Source organism: Meriones unguiculatus (assembly GCF_030254825.1).
Source record: "Meriones unguiculatus strain TT.TT164.6M chromosome X unlocalized genomic scaffold, Bangor_MerUng_6.1 ChrX_unordered_Scaffold_30, whole genome shotgun sequence".
NCBI classification, from domain to species: Eukaryota; Metazoa; Chordata; class Mammalia; order Rodentia; family Muridae; genus Meriones; species Meriones unguiculatus.
In genome coordinates this window covers 9,087,030-9,103,681 of record NW_026843706.1, presented here as the reverse complement: position 1 = coordinate 9,103,681, position 16,652 = coordinate 9,087,030, and the positions used below count along the sequence as shown (strand labels likewise).

General features: G+C 36.3%; 1 protein-coding gene across 4 annotated transcripts in view; it reads right to left on the bottom strand.

The window, feature by feature from the left end:
• Il1rapl1 (interleukin 1 receptor accessory protein like 1) overlaps nucleotides 1-16,652 on the bottom strand; it is a 1,800,273-nt gene that overhangs the window by 906,796 nt on the left and 876,825 nt on the right. For all 4 annotated transcript variants that reach the window (XM_060376664.1, XM_060376665.1, XM_060376667.1 and 1 more), the window contains one exon: nucleotides 2,820-3,099. In XM_060376664.1, coding sequence (XP_060232647.1) covers nucleotides 2,820-3,099 — 280 coding nt within the window. The remainder of the gene's footprint in view (nucleotides 1-2,819; nucleotides 3,100-16,652) is intronic.

The window sequence follows — 16,652 nt, the reverse complement described above, 5'->3', positions numbered from 1 at the left end:
ATAGTAATCATAAATAGTTTTGTGACTTAAACTACTTCACTGCAATATTTAGGTATAGATGTGAATTAGCTGTATGTAAAGGCTTGTTAATCTATGACATTTGTAAGTTAATACAATACACTTATGAGAAAAATGGGAAACTTTTTTTTAATTTAATTTTACTTATATATTTATTTATTACAATTTATTCACTTTGTATCCCTGCTGCAGTTCCCTCCCTCCTCTCCTCCCAGTCCCACCAACCCTCTCTCTTATCCCCCTATGTCCTTTCCCTAGTCACCTAATAGGGGAGGACCTCCTCCCCTGCTATCTGATCTTAGCTTATCAGGTCTCTTCAAGGCTGCCTGCATCATCTTCCTCTGTGGCCTGCAATGTTACACCCCGCAGGGGGAGGGGAGGTGTTCAAAGAGCCTGCAACTGAATTCATGTCAGAGACAGCCCCTGTACCCCTTACTAGTAAACCCACTGGAAACTTAGCAACCAATGGGCTTCCTTTGAACAGGGGGTCTAGGTCCTCTCCATGCATGGTTCTTAGTTGGAGTATTGGTCTCTGCAGGCCCCTATGGGTCCAGGTATTTTGGCTCTGTTGTTCTCCTTGTGGAACTCCTGTCACCTCCAGGTCTTTCTATCTCCTTCCTCTTCCATAAGGATTCTGGTACTGTGACCAAAGTTTGGCTATGCATTTCAGTACCTCCATTGATACATTGGTGAGTACAGTCTTTCAGAGGCCCTCTGAAAGATTTTCTCAGAAGCTAATGCTTTAAAACTTCTAAAATTCCTTGCTAGTGGATTATTCAGAAAGAAAGTTGTGGTCTGTCTGATTGCTAACAATGTGCCAAATAACAGAAACTCAACTATCAGCCCTTAGGCTCATACCCATCAGCAGTAAGCCATATTGTTTTAAATGCTTTTAATAAAGATTCTGAGTACTTTATTTTCCAAATTGGAAAAAGAAAATATACCACCACAAGCTGCCAATCAATTGCATGCTTGAATTTCAGTGGTGAAAGTAACTATTTCTTCACTTTGTCATGTTCTCTGGAATACTGCTTGACACACATTAAACTTTAAGGTTTTCCTTTCAGTTTCACCTTCTACTAAAATGTAGACATATGAACAGATGGTAAATGCCATCATTTTGAAAACTTGTCAGCTTTTCATTCATCATTAGAATTCTAAATTCAAGGGTCATTTTAATGCATTTTCTCAGAGGACTGGATCAGAGGTTATAGTTAAACATATAAAAGAATTGCAGGTCAGCGCTTTTTGCACTTCAGTGTACTAATGTGATACATTATTTCACCACAACAAGAAATGATGGAAATGATTGTCTGAATACAAACATTCAACATAATTAATTTCAGATGAATGAAGACCTCATATTTATGTGTTTTATATATTAATCTAACTTTTTACATGACACATAAAAGTATGAAATTAAATAAATAATGCATGATGGACAGGTTGTCTAAACAGTACTCCTTACCTGTACTGGTATGGCAATTATTTATCAATACCCACCAAAAAAATTCTATTCATGATAACAATAATGTGTGATTGTAAAAGGTTCATTAGAACCTTAGAAAACAAGCATTGCCCAAGAGAGCTACAAAAGACGTTCTTTTAGAAAGGTAATTCATTCACCTATATTTTTGATAGTACTTCCAACTTATAATGCATGTTTTGTGTTTTAAAAGATTCTTTTTCATTGAACTCTTACATGATTTTGAGGTATTTTAACACTACAACATATCTGTGGCCATGGTCCAGCATTAGCCACAATATTGTACAGAGGTGATTCATTTGACACAGCAGTGATTAGTGCTAATCAGAATTTCAGAAGTAGAAGCTGAATTTTAATTACAGAGAAATGTTGAGTAATTTAGAGACTTTGCCCAAGTTCAAAGATGACTGCTCTAGAGTTTTCATTGTATAACAAAAAACAATGAAATCAAGACAGGCAAAAAAAAAACAAACAGATTTTAGTACATCTTCCTTCTTTATAATCAACTTCTGAAGGGCATCCACTATCATTCATGTAGGCTGTGATTCACAGTCCATGAAAGACTAAACATGCTTAAACAAGATTTTTAAATGCTAATGTGTTAAGTGGATACTGTTTTGATGCATTATTATTAAGTAAACTGCATAGTTTTCATATTAGGCTGAAGAAATGTATAGATATGCAATTAATTCTTTTATAAATAATAGCAAATATTTGTTACTAAATTTGATCCTTGCCCAAGGAGATTTGGGAAATTTTTTAATTGGTAATTGTCAATTACAAAAAGGTTCTAGAACAGAACCTTTATATTCCCTAATATGGCAAAGATACCCATCTTCTTCCTGTGTGTGCTCAAGTACCCCCTAACACACACATGCATACACAAACCATTGCCTAAACCATCTTTGCAGATGTGCATGAACCAGAAATGTCTCTGCTCTGTCTGTCTGTGAAGTGCAATAACAAAATATTACAGCCCACTTAGTAATAAACTGCAAATTTTCTACAAGACTTTGCTTACTTTTTATTTGCAACATTTACCTCCTCTATAAATTATATTTCATAGTCTTTAGTAATTTCTGGCAATAGAAGTAGACACCCAGATGGCATCTCTTTTCTTCATAAGCTTGAAATTATGTCTCAATATAAATTCCAATGACATCTTTTTATGATTTACATTCTAAATTTGAATATGGTGTAACACATGCAAATACTGAGACAATAAGTATAGTTGAAAGTTACAGCAGAAAACTTTAGGCATTAGAAAACACTATGTAGTTTCATCGAGTCAATAATAATTTAATTAAAAGGGTACCTGATGACACAGGCATAAAGCCCACTGTCTTGTAGTAATGTTGGTCTGAACCAAATGGAGTCTTCTTCTTTGCTCATTCTACTTCCATCAAAGGCAATGGGCTCCTCAAAATCTCCTGGACCAGAGCTTTTATACCACATTAAGCTGAGTCCAGCACTTTGGGCGAGGGAGTAGTTCGTTCTGATATAACCATAAAAGAGTGCACACTTGATTCTAACAGGCTCTCCCACCAAAACTTGGTATTTCTTGATATCAACAGACCAATCGGTGCATCCATCAGCTGAAGCAATAAAGAGAAAAGGAGAGAAAAGAAAATCATTAAAGAAAAGAATTAGCAACATTTCTATTCTATTCATTCATTCACTCACTAATTTAAATGTTTACAGAGCTAAGTATTGAGACAGAACTATTCAAGAAACAGCGATGAAAGCACTGACAATTATCCTCAAAAGTAGTTTACTCTGCCCACACACAATGTGTTGTTTACTTTCTATGTCTAATGTTTAATTTTAGTTTGTATCACTGAGCTCATTATTTATTTGTTGCGGCTCTGTTATAAATACACTATTTACTCTACTCTGTAAAAATAAATCCGGGCCTTTAAAACATTTTTTCTTTTGTTATGCAATATTGAAGCTTTGGCAGTAGAGGTGGCTGGAAAGACATTGCTCTTCTAGTGTGCTTACTTGGCAAGATTTTCAGGATGCATGGCTTCCCCAGCAGCTGCTCCATGAGTTGAGTGGTATTCAGCAGCTTGGTAAGACAACTTCTAATTACTATTTTTCCAGAGAACATTAGTGTTTCTCGCAACCTCTGTGGACAGTTGTATTACCATAAAGTTCTACTAATGTAAAACTGTGATTTCTAACATTCAGTTAAGCATGGCAATACATTGTCAATAGTGCTTGCATCTCTGATCTGGTGGTCAAAAATAATGGATCCATTACTTGGAATTTCAATTTTGTTCATTTGGAGATTGGCAACCAGTCTTTTATTAATTAGGGGTCTATTTTGTTGTGAACTGGATGTTTTTGTAACTCTTCTGCCTGTATACATGGAGGCAGTAACAACATACTATACTGGTGTTTGGAGAGAGGAACAGTTATAGGTATTTGGAATTAGATGAGGTCAGAACGCTATGGCTCCTTCTGATAGAATTAGGGCCCTTAGATTTACAGGCTCGAAACTTATTCTTTTGTGGAGAGCTGCTTGTATTGATGTCACTTGTTTTTGCTTTGCCTATAAAAAGGAATTGTGTAATAATTTGCTGCTGCACTCTTACTGACAGCCCTCTGGAACTGATCCTTCGTGTAGTGTATCTTGCTTTAATTATTTCAGTCCTCACTCCCTACCCAGGTACTGTTTGACTCTCCTGTTGAGCTCAGGCAGTTTGGCACCTGAACCAGGAACATGAGATTCTGGGAAGCAGTGAAGGACACCACAGTGTTGGTGAGTTTGTACCATAAGCTAAAATGAAAATGGTGCAGTGAGTAAAATTCTAGAGTGAAAAGGGGGCAAAGCAGTAGCATCATGCTTTTTGTATGGTCTTTAATTACAGACAGTCTGTATCTGTGGCATGAGACAAAGAAAGTGAAACTTTCAGGGTTAGAGAGAAAGAGGAAAGACAAAGAGGAGGCTTTGGAACAACATGAGACTAAACCATCTTCTCCTCCCAAACAGTTGCATGACTGTCCTAATGACAATAATTCCTTGTTAGAAGACTTTGAGAATGACTTAAATCCTGATGAGGTTGTAGAGCTGGAGGATTCTGAGAGACATTCAGGCTATGAATGTTAAAAAAAAACTTGAGCTATGAATGGTTAAAAAAAAAAAACACTTAAATTTCTTGGCAAAAGAAATTTAAAAAGGTTGAGATGACTCTTGGAAGAAATAAACAGAAAATTTGGAATATTAAATTAGGCTCAATCCTTCACTCCAACTCCCTCAGTGGTTGCAGGCTTGGACCCTTCTCCTGGGATGACTATAGTTGCTATAGCTCAAAATACAAGGGAACCTTTTCCTTTGTCCACTGTGCAGGCAACTCTATCCCCTTCACAAGCTTCTTTTCAATAAGCTATGGAGAAAGGAGCAGATACAGCTGAGTTTTATGGTTTTCCAGGTACAGAGCAACTTGATAGACAGGGTAATATGGTGAAAGCCCATGCTCTTAAACCTTTTAAACAACTAAAATAATTGAAAACTGCATGAGCTCAATATGTTCCTACAGCACCTTTTACTCAAAGTCTGTTAGAGTCCTTGTTTACTGAGGCCCTTTGCCCAGGGGACTGGAAGAAATTAGCAAGAGCATTAGGAGATCATTTATTATGGAAGTCAGAATTTGTTAAGCAGTGCCAGGCAACACCTAAAATCACTTGAGTGATAAAAAAAAAAAAAAAAAAAAAAAAAAAAAAAAAAAAAACTTCTCAGTACTTCTGGTTAGAAAGGCTCTATGGTCATAAAAATTGGATTCTCTGATGGATCCAAGATGGAGGAGCCGAGAGAACACTGTTTCTGAATAGCAGGATAGCAGTGGCTACATAGCAACCAACAGATCGAACTCTGGGCCTTAAAATACCAGCAATTGTGTTTCCCAGGTAAGATGAAACCACACAGTGTGGAAAGCAATTGTGTCCATTCTCAAGTCATACAGCTAAACCCTGGAGAGTTCCCAGGTCCCAGAAGGTACTCAGTGCCAGGCCAGAACCACATGCATGTGTGCTCTGATCACCATTCCAGACAGAACTGTGGGCCCCAGGGCACCAGAGATTGGGCTTCCCTGTCAGGAAGAAATCCCATAGTGAGGAAAATATCAGGTCCTAACTCAGGGCACTCAGCCAACCCTCCTCCTCCCCCCAAAAAAAGTTCTCTGGAAAAGTTCAGGGGTTCGTGCAGGCACCAAGTTGCCAGCTTGGAGACACTTGCCTGGACCTGAATGCTCTATTCACCATCCCATACTGACCTATGGACCCCAAAACACAACAGACAAGGTCTCCATGTAGGGAAGAAACACCACAAAATTTGAAAATCTAAATGAAATGGACAATTTCTTTGATAGATTCCACTTACCAAAATTAAATCAACATCAGGTAAATAGACTGAATAGTCCTATATCTCCCAAGTAAATAGAAGCATTCAACAAAAGTCTCCCTTCCAGAAAAAGCACAGGGCCAGATGATTTCAACACAGAATTCTACCAGACCTTCAAAGAAGAGCTAACTTCAATTCTCTTCAAACTATTCCACAAAATAGAAACAGAAGGAGCATTACCAAACTCATTTTATGAAGCCACAGTCACCTTGATACCTAAACAAAAAAAAAAAAAGACTCAACAAAAAAGAGAACTTTAGACCTATTTCTCCTATAAACATTAATGCTAAAATACTGAATAAGATACTTGCAAACTGACTCTGAGAACACATAAAAAGAAATCATCCACCATGACCAAGTAAGCTTCACCCCAGGTATGTAGGTGTGGTTCAATATATGGAAATCCATAAAAATAATACACAGTAAAAACAAAATGAAAGAAAAAAAACATGATAATTTCCTTGGAGGATGAAAAAGCATTTGATAATATCCAACATATATTATGTTTAAAGTCCTGGAGAGATCAGGGCTACAAGGCACATACCTAAACATAGTAAAGGCAATCTACAGCAATATATAGCCAGCATCAAACTAAACAGATAGAAACTTAACTTAATCACACTGAAATCAGAGACAAGGCAAGGTTGCCCAATCTCTATATATCTCTTCAACAAAGTTCCTCAAGTCTTTGCTAGAGGAATAAGACAATTAAAGGAGATCAAAGGAATGCAGTATGGAAAGGAAAAAGTCAAAGTATCACTGTTTGCAGGTGATATGATAGTATACATGAGCTATCCCAAAAATTCTACCAGAGAACTCCCTTAGCTGATAAACATCTTCAGCAAAGTGGGCGGGTACAAAATAAACTCATAAAAATTCAGTAGCTTTTCTGTATACAAAAGACAAATGGACTGGGAAAGAAATTAGGGGAACAACATCCATCACAATAGCCACAAAAGACATAAAGTACCTTGGTGTAACTATAACCAAGCAAGCCAGAGACTTGTATGAAAAAAAACAAACAAACAAAAAACCCAAAAATCTTCCAATCTCTGAAGAAAGAAATAGGAGAAGATATCAGAAGATGGAACAATCTCCCATGCTCATGGCTTGGCAAGATTAACATAGTAAAAATGGCCATTTTACCAACAGGAATCAAAAGATTCAATGCAATTCCCATAAAATTACCAACAGAATTCTTTATAGACCATGAAAGAAAAATTCTCAGCTCAGGATTTATCATGGCAACACCCTTAGCAGAAGAAGCCACTAAACATGTTATAAACATAGCTTACAATGTTTTGCTACAATTGGTACAAAGACTGATAATGGTACAGGATATACGAGTCAAGCTTTTCAGTGTTTTTGTGCTCAAATGAATATGTCATAACACAGACATTACTTATAATCCTCAAGGCCAAGCAATTGTTGAATGTGCCCAAGGATTTCTTAAGAACCAATTGAAAATAATAAAAAGGGAGAGTTATATCCTCAAACACCACAGAATTATCTTAATTGTGTTCTTTTCGTTTTATATTTTTTAAATGTGGATATATAAGCCCATTCTGTGGCTGCTCAATTGTGGCACCAAAGATAATTATGCCCAAGTGAAATGGAAAGATCCAATTACTGGAATATGGCAGCACCCTGACTCTGTATTAATATGGTGTAGAGGGTATGTTTATGTTTGCCACTAGATGCTGAAAGATCCTAGTTGATCTGAGAAAGGTTGGTATGATTTTCTGGAAATATTCTCTGGAAGGAGGATGCTCCTGCTGCTGAGATAATGAATTCTGTCCTGATGGTGAATGGAGAGCTGTATTGGGCTTATGTCCATGAGTCACCTTTGTTACATTCTTCTCCCAGGAGAAGATGTTGTACAGAGAAACCTTTTCAAAATTGATTGGTCTGGTAATCAGGACAATTCTCAACATATTCAGGAAGTATGGGAACGAGGAGTGACTATGGAACTTAGATCTGATTCTGGTTTTCAGCATACCTATATTTGGAAGCTTGCTGCAAAAACAACTGGAAGGCCCTGTAACTGCCTGTGTAAATCTTCTTTATGCTTTGTTGTTTGGAAATGTTAACATTTTAAAATTTTAATATTATTTATATATTTATTTATTACAATTTACTTACTTTTAATCCCTTCTGCAGCTCTTTCCCTCATCTTCTCCCAGTCTCACCCACCCTCCCTCTTGTCCTCCCTATGCCCTTTCCCTAGTGTCCTGATAGGGGAGGACCTCCTCCCCTTCTATCTGACCATGCAAGATTCAGATGTTAATGTTTCTTGCCAATAATGTAAACTAACAAACTATTTCTAACCTTTCAAATGGACAACAGGCTCTGGTTTTATCTATGGTTCCTGTGAATGTTTTTCAGGCTTGGTATCCTGATAAGGGATTACATGTGCTGGAAGCAGACATAAAAGAATGATTGGGTTATGTCATGATACGTTATATCATGTCCTTCATGGTCAATTTTTATGTCACTTTTATGGATTTTATAACACTTGGCTTATTACTCTTATGAATAACATGTCTCCTACCAGGGACAATTAAAATCATCATCAAGGCCAACCGGAATGTTGAAGCTGATTTGCAAAAGATCTCCAACATCTACCCAAGCAGAGGTTGGTATTTAAAGACTAGTAAGATTTCCCTGAAGAATATTCAACCTAAGACAGGGCATGAATGATGGAATTCCAATTATGCAATGGAATACTACTCAGCAATTAAAAACAAGGAAATCATGAAATTTGCAGGCAAATGGTGGGAACTAGACAAAGATCATCCTTAGTGAGGTTTTCCAGAAATAGAAAGACACATATGGTATATACTCACTTATAAGTGGATATTAGACATATAATATATGATAAACATACTAAAATCTGTACACATGAAGAAGCTAAGCAAGAAGGAGGACAAGGGTAAGATACTTAGTCCTCATTCAGTAATTGTCTCTGAAATGAACTCTGTGGTTGACTCTTTAATCACCTCCTCCTGAGGTGGGGGGAGCAGCCTTACCAGGCTGCAGAGTGAGATGATGCAGCCAGACATGATGAGACATGATAAACTAGGGGCAGAAGGAAGGGGAGGTGAACCCCCCCATCAGTGCACTGGGGGAGGAGTGTGGGATTCGAAGAGGGAGCGAGGGTAGGAATGGGAGAGTTCCAAGGAAACTCTGGGATATGTATCAAATAAACTGTAATTAATAAAAAATATTTTAAAAGACTAGGTCTTTCAAGAGAGACAACCTAAGACAGGCACAATCTTCTGCTCCATAGCTCTTATGCTATGGTCTTTTAAAATATAAAAAAGGGAGACCTGTGGAGATCTGTTCGTCAAGCTGCTTTGTTATTGAGTATTCAGCTAAAAACAAGTTTTCACCCTGGCCTTCACCTTGAGGCAGAGATAAGAGGATTTTTTGCCAAGTTCCTTAAAACTTGTTTGTGTGACCTTGGACCATATCTGCTACAGGGAAGTAGTTTATGAAAACATGTTTGTCAGTTCCATGAACTTATTTCATGTATTGATGTGACTTGTTTTTGCTTCGCCTATAAAAAGGAGTTGTGTAATAAAATCTCTGCTGCAGTCCTACTGAAAGCCCTCTGGAGCTGATTCTGTTTGTAGTATATCTTGATTTAATTATTTCAGTACTCACTCCCCACTCAGGTACTGTTTGACCTTGCTGGCAGGTTCTGACATTCTTTCTTCCTTTGGGACTCACAGAGAGATTATGTAAGTGCCCAGAATGAAGGTAGCCAATTGTAAGTTATAAAGAGAATCATCCCTAAAACAAAATTGTTTGGTACCTTAATATTGGGCTTTCCTGTTACCAGTACTGGGAGAAATAAGCTACCATTATATAAGGCATTCCATCTGTTATATTTTGTTATGGTAGCCCAAGCAGGAAAATCTATTTCTCTTTGATACTAATGTATCCCTTTAGTATTACAATTTCCTGTTACATTTGATAATTCTCTATAATTTGATAATTTATGATGGAAGTTTTGTTCAAATCACAGTGTAGGGTTTTTGTATTGTTTTATTTTTGTTGTTGTTTTTGTTTGTGTTACTTATTAGGCCAATACCTATAACATCAGAATGAATATGTTATAGTTAAGTGAATTAGAAAAAACAATTAACTGAGTTTAGCTCTAGTAGCAGTTTCACAATCAGACACAGACAGAATCAATTACTTCTCTGACTTCTGGGAACACTGAGGAAATTTAAAGAAAAGTCTGTGGTGAAAAATAAAGAAGCTAAGGGATAATATTTTGTTCTATGTATTTCTTAAAGGTTATGCTGCATATATGTACCACCTCCCAATGCAAATCTTACAGTTGTTTTTGTTTTTTATTTATTTATTTATTTATTTTTTCAGAAAAAAAAACTATCATTGTGTATCAGTAATGACTGGAGACTTGCTGTATGTCTAAGTTTATATTACCTCAGCTTCTGAATCTAAGATTAACAGTCATATTACAAGATAACTGGTGACAATATCATTTACTATACCCTTCCCTGGCACACATACAAAGCCAGAGATTCTAACATGGCTAATACATCAACATTATCTGTATTCCTGAGACATCAGTATCTTCTGAGAAAAAAAAAAAGTATGACCATAAAATACAATTAAGGGCCTACTCAAAGTATTTGAATATAAATAAATGACAAAATTGCTTTCTCTTTTGATATTTCTGATAGTTTAAGTTATTTTAGAAATTCTTCCTTTCTCATTCCATGTGCTCATTTTTTCATTAATTAGTAGAAAATAAATTTGGGGCATGATGACAGTCTACCACATAGTAGTATCTCCTTCAGAGACTTCTTGATTATATAACAGTATTTTTTTAACATTGTACAGTGAGCATCCCAAATCTTAAAAGTTTATCTGTTCACATAAAACTTTACTCTTAATGACTGAAATTACTATTGATTCATTCAGCTTCTTCAGATTTTCTTTATTTCAGTACATATGTTCTATTTACTCTGAAAAATCACTCAATACATATTTTTGGTTATGTAAATTAGCAGAAAACCTTTTAAATTTTCATCATTTAATTTAAAAAATATTACCAAGTAGTCATAGAAAATAATAGTATGGATGTTTTTCTTTCTTCCAGAATAAAATGTCCTTTTATAAAGTCTCAATTAAAAAGTACTGCCTCTGACATAATCTGATTGGCCTGCTCTTTGATTACCTCCCCCTGAGGGGGGAGCAGCCTTACCAGGCCACAGTAGAGGACAATGCAGCCACTTTTGATGAGAACTGATAGACTAAGATCAGAAAGGAAAGGAGAACCTCCCCTATCAGTGGACTTGGGGAGGGGCATACATGCAGAAAAGGGAGGGAGGGTGGGATCGGCAGGGGAGGAAGGAGGGGCTTATGGGAGAATACAAAATGAATAAAGTGTAATTAATAAAAAAATCTTAAAAAATTATGTAATTCTATTATACTCTCAACAATAAAGTAATCTAAAAGGAAAAAAAAAGTTCAACTTTTAATGGGAAGATTCCATGAAAATATCCTCTTCCCATTCTCTTCTGCAGTAAGTATTACTCTATAATCAATGGGAGTTTATGAAGCAAGAAAACTATGTTGGAAAATAAAAGAAGGAAGAATTATCCTTAATTCTTTCTTCAGCCACCCTTAAATTTGAGGGGACTTAGATAAAGATAGTGATAAAATTGAGACTCAGAACTAACTGCTTTCCAGAGAGTTCATACTGAATTATCACTTCATGAACAAAAGCTATATACACTGGAAAATGTCAATATATTCTAATGAGATTAGGAAAAGTATTTTAATTAAGTCACTATTCCTACATATGTAAGAGCTCAAAATATTTCCATGGTAACAAGCTTAAAGGTTGAATTCTAAAAAAAAAATCTAATCATAGAACTCACACATATTGCATCCTAATATGAATATGTAAGTGTCAAATGTGGTGGCACATGGCTGTAATTCACAGACACAACTGGTGAAGACAAGAGTATCAGGTGATGAAGAGCCAGTCTGAGATATACAGTGAGTTTAATTAAGGTCAGCCTGTATCACTTAAATAGATCCTATAGATAACAAAGAAAAGAAAAAGTTTAAAAAGGGTTATGTCACTCAGTAATAGGGTGCTTGATAGGCATGCATATAGTTCTGTGTTTAAACTAAACTAAATGTCAGTCTTAAAAATAAAAGACATATATATTTTGTGAGAAATGCTCATGCCACCCTCTCTTTTATCAAGCTGATGAATATTTTTCTTAGCAATTTTTTTTGTGGCTGCTGAATACTCTCAACTCAATTTTCCTCTTTGAAATTATGTTTAATTGACAAAAAACATGTTTCTGGAAAATTTGTACCCTTTGGGGTATGGCCTACTGTCAAAAAGCATACATATAAGACCTGCCTTTTGCTCTGAGAGGATAATTTTGTAGTATAAAGTTTAAGGTGTTGCCAACTCCAGGATTAACAGAACTCCTGCTTCTTACTCAGCTCCCAACTTCCTTGTCCTGATTCACCCTCATCCTTGTAGATTTTATTTTTCTGGAAGATCATTTACAATATCAATCATATTCATGCCAAATCATGTCTTGGGCTAAGTTCTATTAGGGTGGCCTAACATATTATATACTCATGTATCAGGAACCAGTTCCTTTTCAGTTCACAGTCCTGTTGAAGATATACATTACTTAGTAGCCTAACGGAACGCAGTAATAAAAATTTACAGGGTTGGTTCTGATAAAGTTGTATAGAAGGGAATATTGGAGTTGTATGTGGAACTTTAATGAGCTGACTACACAAAGAACAAATAGACAAAAAAATTCTGGCATAAATAGGGAGGTAGTCATACAAGTAAGATTTTGCATAGGTTTACAAGAACTACTAAAGAGTACTTGTTGCATCTCAAATTTAAGGCAAAACGAAAACAAGATATAAAGGGGATGAGAAAAAACAAAGGAAGGTCCTGGAGTTTAAGAGATGTTAAAATAAGGTTTAGTTTCCTTCTAAGAACAATGGTATACTTTGAAGCATTTTTTGTTTTGTTTTGTTTTGTTATTGAGACAGGGTTTTCCTGTGTAGCCTTGACTTGCCTGGAGCAGCTTTGTTAACCAAGCTGACCTCAAAACCACAGATATAGGTCTGCTTCTGCCTCCTGAGTGCTGGGATCAAAGGTGTGTGCCATCACACACCTGGCCTTTGAAGCATTTCAATCAGGGAGTTTTCTTTTTAATAGTTTAATAGTTTTCCAAATTTGGATCAGAGTATATATTAGAAGAAGGTGTTAACCATAGAAGTAAAGGGTTGAAGGTAGACATAGCACACAACTAATGTTTCTCAAAGATTTTGGAGGCACAAATGGGCAGGAACAGGAGATTGACTCAATATAAACCACAAGAGAGAAGAATAAGGTCTTTTTTCTTTGTAACTTATGTTTTTGCTTTTATTATAAATTTTAATAATTTTCACAGTCAAATAGGAATTCAACAGAGCCACATGTACTAGGTGGCAATGACTTTGAAATGCTTTTTATAATGTCCCCTTTAAAATGTTTTAGGCTATGAAAATAGAGAATTTTAAAAGTTTCAGCAAATAAAATTAAAATGTTTTATTATATTTTCCACTTTTTAAAATGGCAATAACCAGAAGTAAATGTCTGACATAGAAGCATTGGGTGATTTCACCACATGAATGTGAAGAAATCCAAAGCTAAAGGCATGTTTGTCAGTAATATGTATAGGCCATGTGCATTATCTATCAAGACACTGAACAAAAGATGGAGGCTAAATTTTAAATAGTCACTGACAGATTCACTTTTAAAATATAAACTTCATAATTGAAAGCTGGTATAATTGCAGTTAGTGTCATTTTAGGGGAAAAGCTGAAATTACTTCAAACTATTTGTACTGAGAATAGCCTAACAAGAGCTAACCTTCTATTCACAAAATGCATTGTCCCCCACTTTCCTCTCTGGATCACAATTATCAGGTGGTGGAATGTTTCTCCATTCTTGCCTCTAAAATATGTTTCCTGTGTAACAATTTTGGAGAGTTATTTCAAATATATTGGAGAAATCTGTGTGGGCTTTAAGAATTGATGTTTTTCTGGAGGCTCTGTTAATTATCCAGAACATAGTTCCGATAAGGCCTGAAAATTAACATCTATCATCCTCTCAAAGTATGTCATCTCTAGGTGGGTGCAGACCTTGCTTAGCTGTAATCACATTCCTTCTGAGATAGGGTTCCCTGTTGTTGAGGGAAAAGCTGGCTCCAAGGTAAACAAAAACTGCGTAACACAGGTTATCTTTTTTTATCATATTTTATTCTCTAAAATTCTAGCCTGCACTCCTTATTTGAATACAATATACACTGTAAAGATTTCCTTCAAACAAGCATTTGATTCCTGTTTGGAAGATAGAAAGGAAACAATAAGAGACACATAAATTGTGACAGTCTTCTCCAATCAATAATAAGGCTGATTCGATAACTGTGTATTTCATTAAATAAACAAAAGAAAAGCTGTCACTCAGAATGACAACATAGGGATTTAATAAACCATGTTTAAAACCAGTCTTTAGGGTTTCCAGTCTCTTAGCATCCTGAGTTATTTGTTGTAGAATCACTTAAAATAAAAAGCACACAAAAAGGAAATTTGCTCAACCATGTTTGTAGCAGCTTTATTTGTAATAGCCAGAAGCTGGAAACAACCCAGATGCCCCTCAACTGAAGAATGGATGCAGAAAATGTGGTACATCTACACAATGAAATATTACTCAGCAATGAAAAATAAGGAAATCATGAAATTTGCAGGTAAATGGTGGGATCTGGAAAGGATCATCCTGAGTGAGTTGTCCCAGAAGCAAAAAGACACACATGGTATATACTCACTCATATAGACATACAACATAGGACAAACCCACTGTAACCTGTGCATCTAAAGAAACTAAGCAAGAGAGAGGACCCTAACTAAAATGTCCAATCCCCATCCGGAAAGGCAAAGAGGAGGGACATCAGAAGAAGAAGAAAACAGGAAACAACCTAGGAACCTACCACAGAGGGCCTCTGAAAGCCTCTGCCCTACAGACTATCAAAGCAGATGCTGAGCCTGATGGGCAACTGTTGGGCAGAGTGAATGGAATTTTAGGTAAGAACTGGGAAATAGTAAGAGCTGGAGAGGACAGGGTCTCCACAAGGAGAGCAACAGAACAAGAAAATTTGAACACAGGGAACTTCCCAGAGACTCATACTCCAACCAAGGACTATTCATAGAGATAACCCAGAACCCCTGCACAGATGTAGCCCAGGGCAGTTCAGAGTCCAATTGGGTTACATAGTAATGTGAAGAGGGACTGCCTCTGACATGAACTGACTGGCCTGCTCTTTAGTCACCTCCTCCTGAGGGGGAGCAGCCTTACCAGGCCATAGTAGAGGACAATGCAGCCACTTTTGATGTGAACTGATGGACTAAGATCAGAAAGGAGAGGAGAACCTCCCCTATCAGTGGAATTGAGGAGTGGCATGAGTGCAGAGGGAGGAGGGAGGGTGGGATTGGGAGTGGAGGAGGGAGGGGCTTATGGGGGGATGCAGAATGAATAAAGTGTAATTGATGATAAATTAAAAAAAATTCTTGATATTTTGGGATACAAAAAAACTGGAAATAGTCTTTTAAAAGTAGAGATAAGTCAATGAGACTGTCATACATTGTATTTTGATCATATTCAGCCTCTTTCTCATATCCTATATTTATTGCCCATTCTATACAACACAACTTTGTGCCCTCAAATAAATAAAAAACATTGAGTCCCATCGATTGCAACCTGTCTGGAGTAAGTCTCTTTAAATCTCCCTCACCAGGTAGCTATCAGTTACCAAGAGCTCTCAGTTCATGCTGGGATTTTGTCCTTTTTAAGGTTTTTAGGCTTGAACCTCCAAGTTGAGGGGAACTCAATGAGTATTCTCTCTCTCTTTGTATGTGTCTCCGTCACTTTAATTCTGTGTGTGTGTGTGAGTGTGTGTGTGTGTGTGTGTGTGTGACTGTTTGTGTGTATATGAGCCTGCTGAGGATTAAACACACATTTATATCTATGTGTATTTTAAATATAAACTCTTCCACTGAGATATATACCCTTAGCTATTAAATATCATTCTGATAAATGGATATATTTGTATATTTTTAGTTTTTAAATGAAGCAAAGACTTTCTCCACAGTAAAACAAGTCCAGATTAGCAATTATATTTCTAAAAGTAAAAATTGAAATAACAAATACCTGGATAAAAAGGAGCATCAGTAATGTGGACTCTTGGTTCTCTAGCAATTGCTCCTTGTACTCTTCTAAGATTAAAGAGATTTGTGCTTCCAAGTAGCAAGACTCACTTACCCTATAACTTTACACACACAAACACATGCACACTTACACATGTACACACACATGTCCCATATTTTACACTAATTTGTCTTTTTATAATTACCCTGTAAATGCCCCTGAGTACCCTTAGTACTGAAATTATCCTCTCTAACCACACATCTTCTTCTGAGGAAGTAAAAGGAAATACTGAGCTTCAGGTAAGTCAATTCTAGTCTTAGATTGTTTTTTTCATTTGTCATGTCCTTTGGGCTTTGGAATCTATTGCATCTATATCTTCTATAGAGACTCAGAAAGAAAATAATCATGAATACCAGTCAGACCTAAATGAGTTAATAGAAAATTTATGCTTAGCTTATCTATCATGTTATGTCATC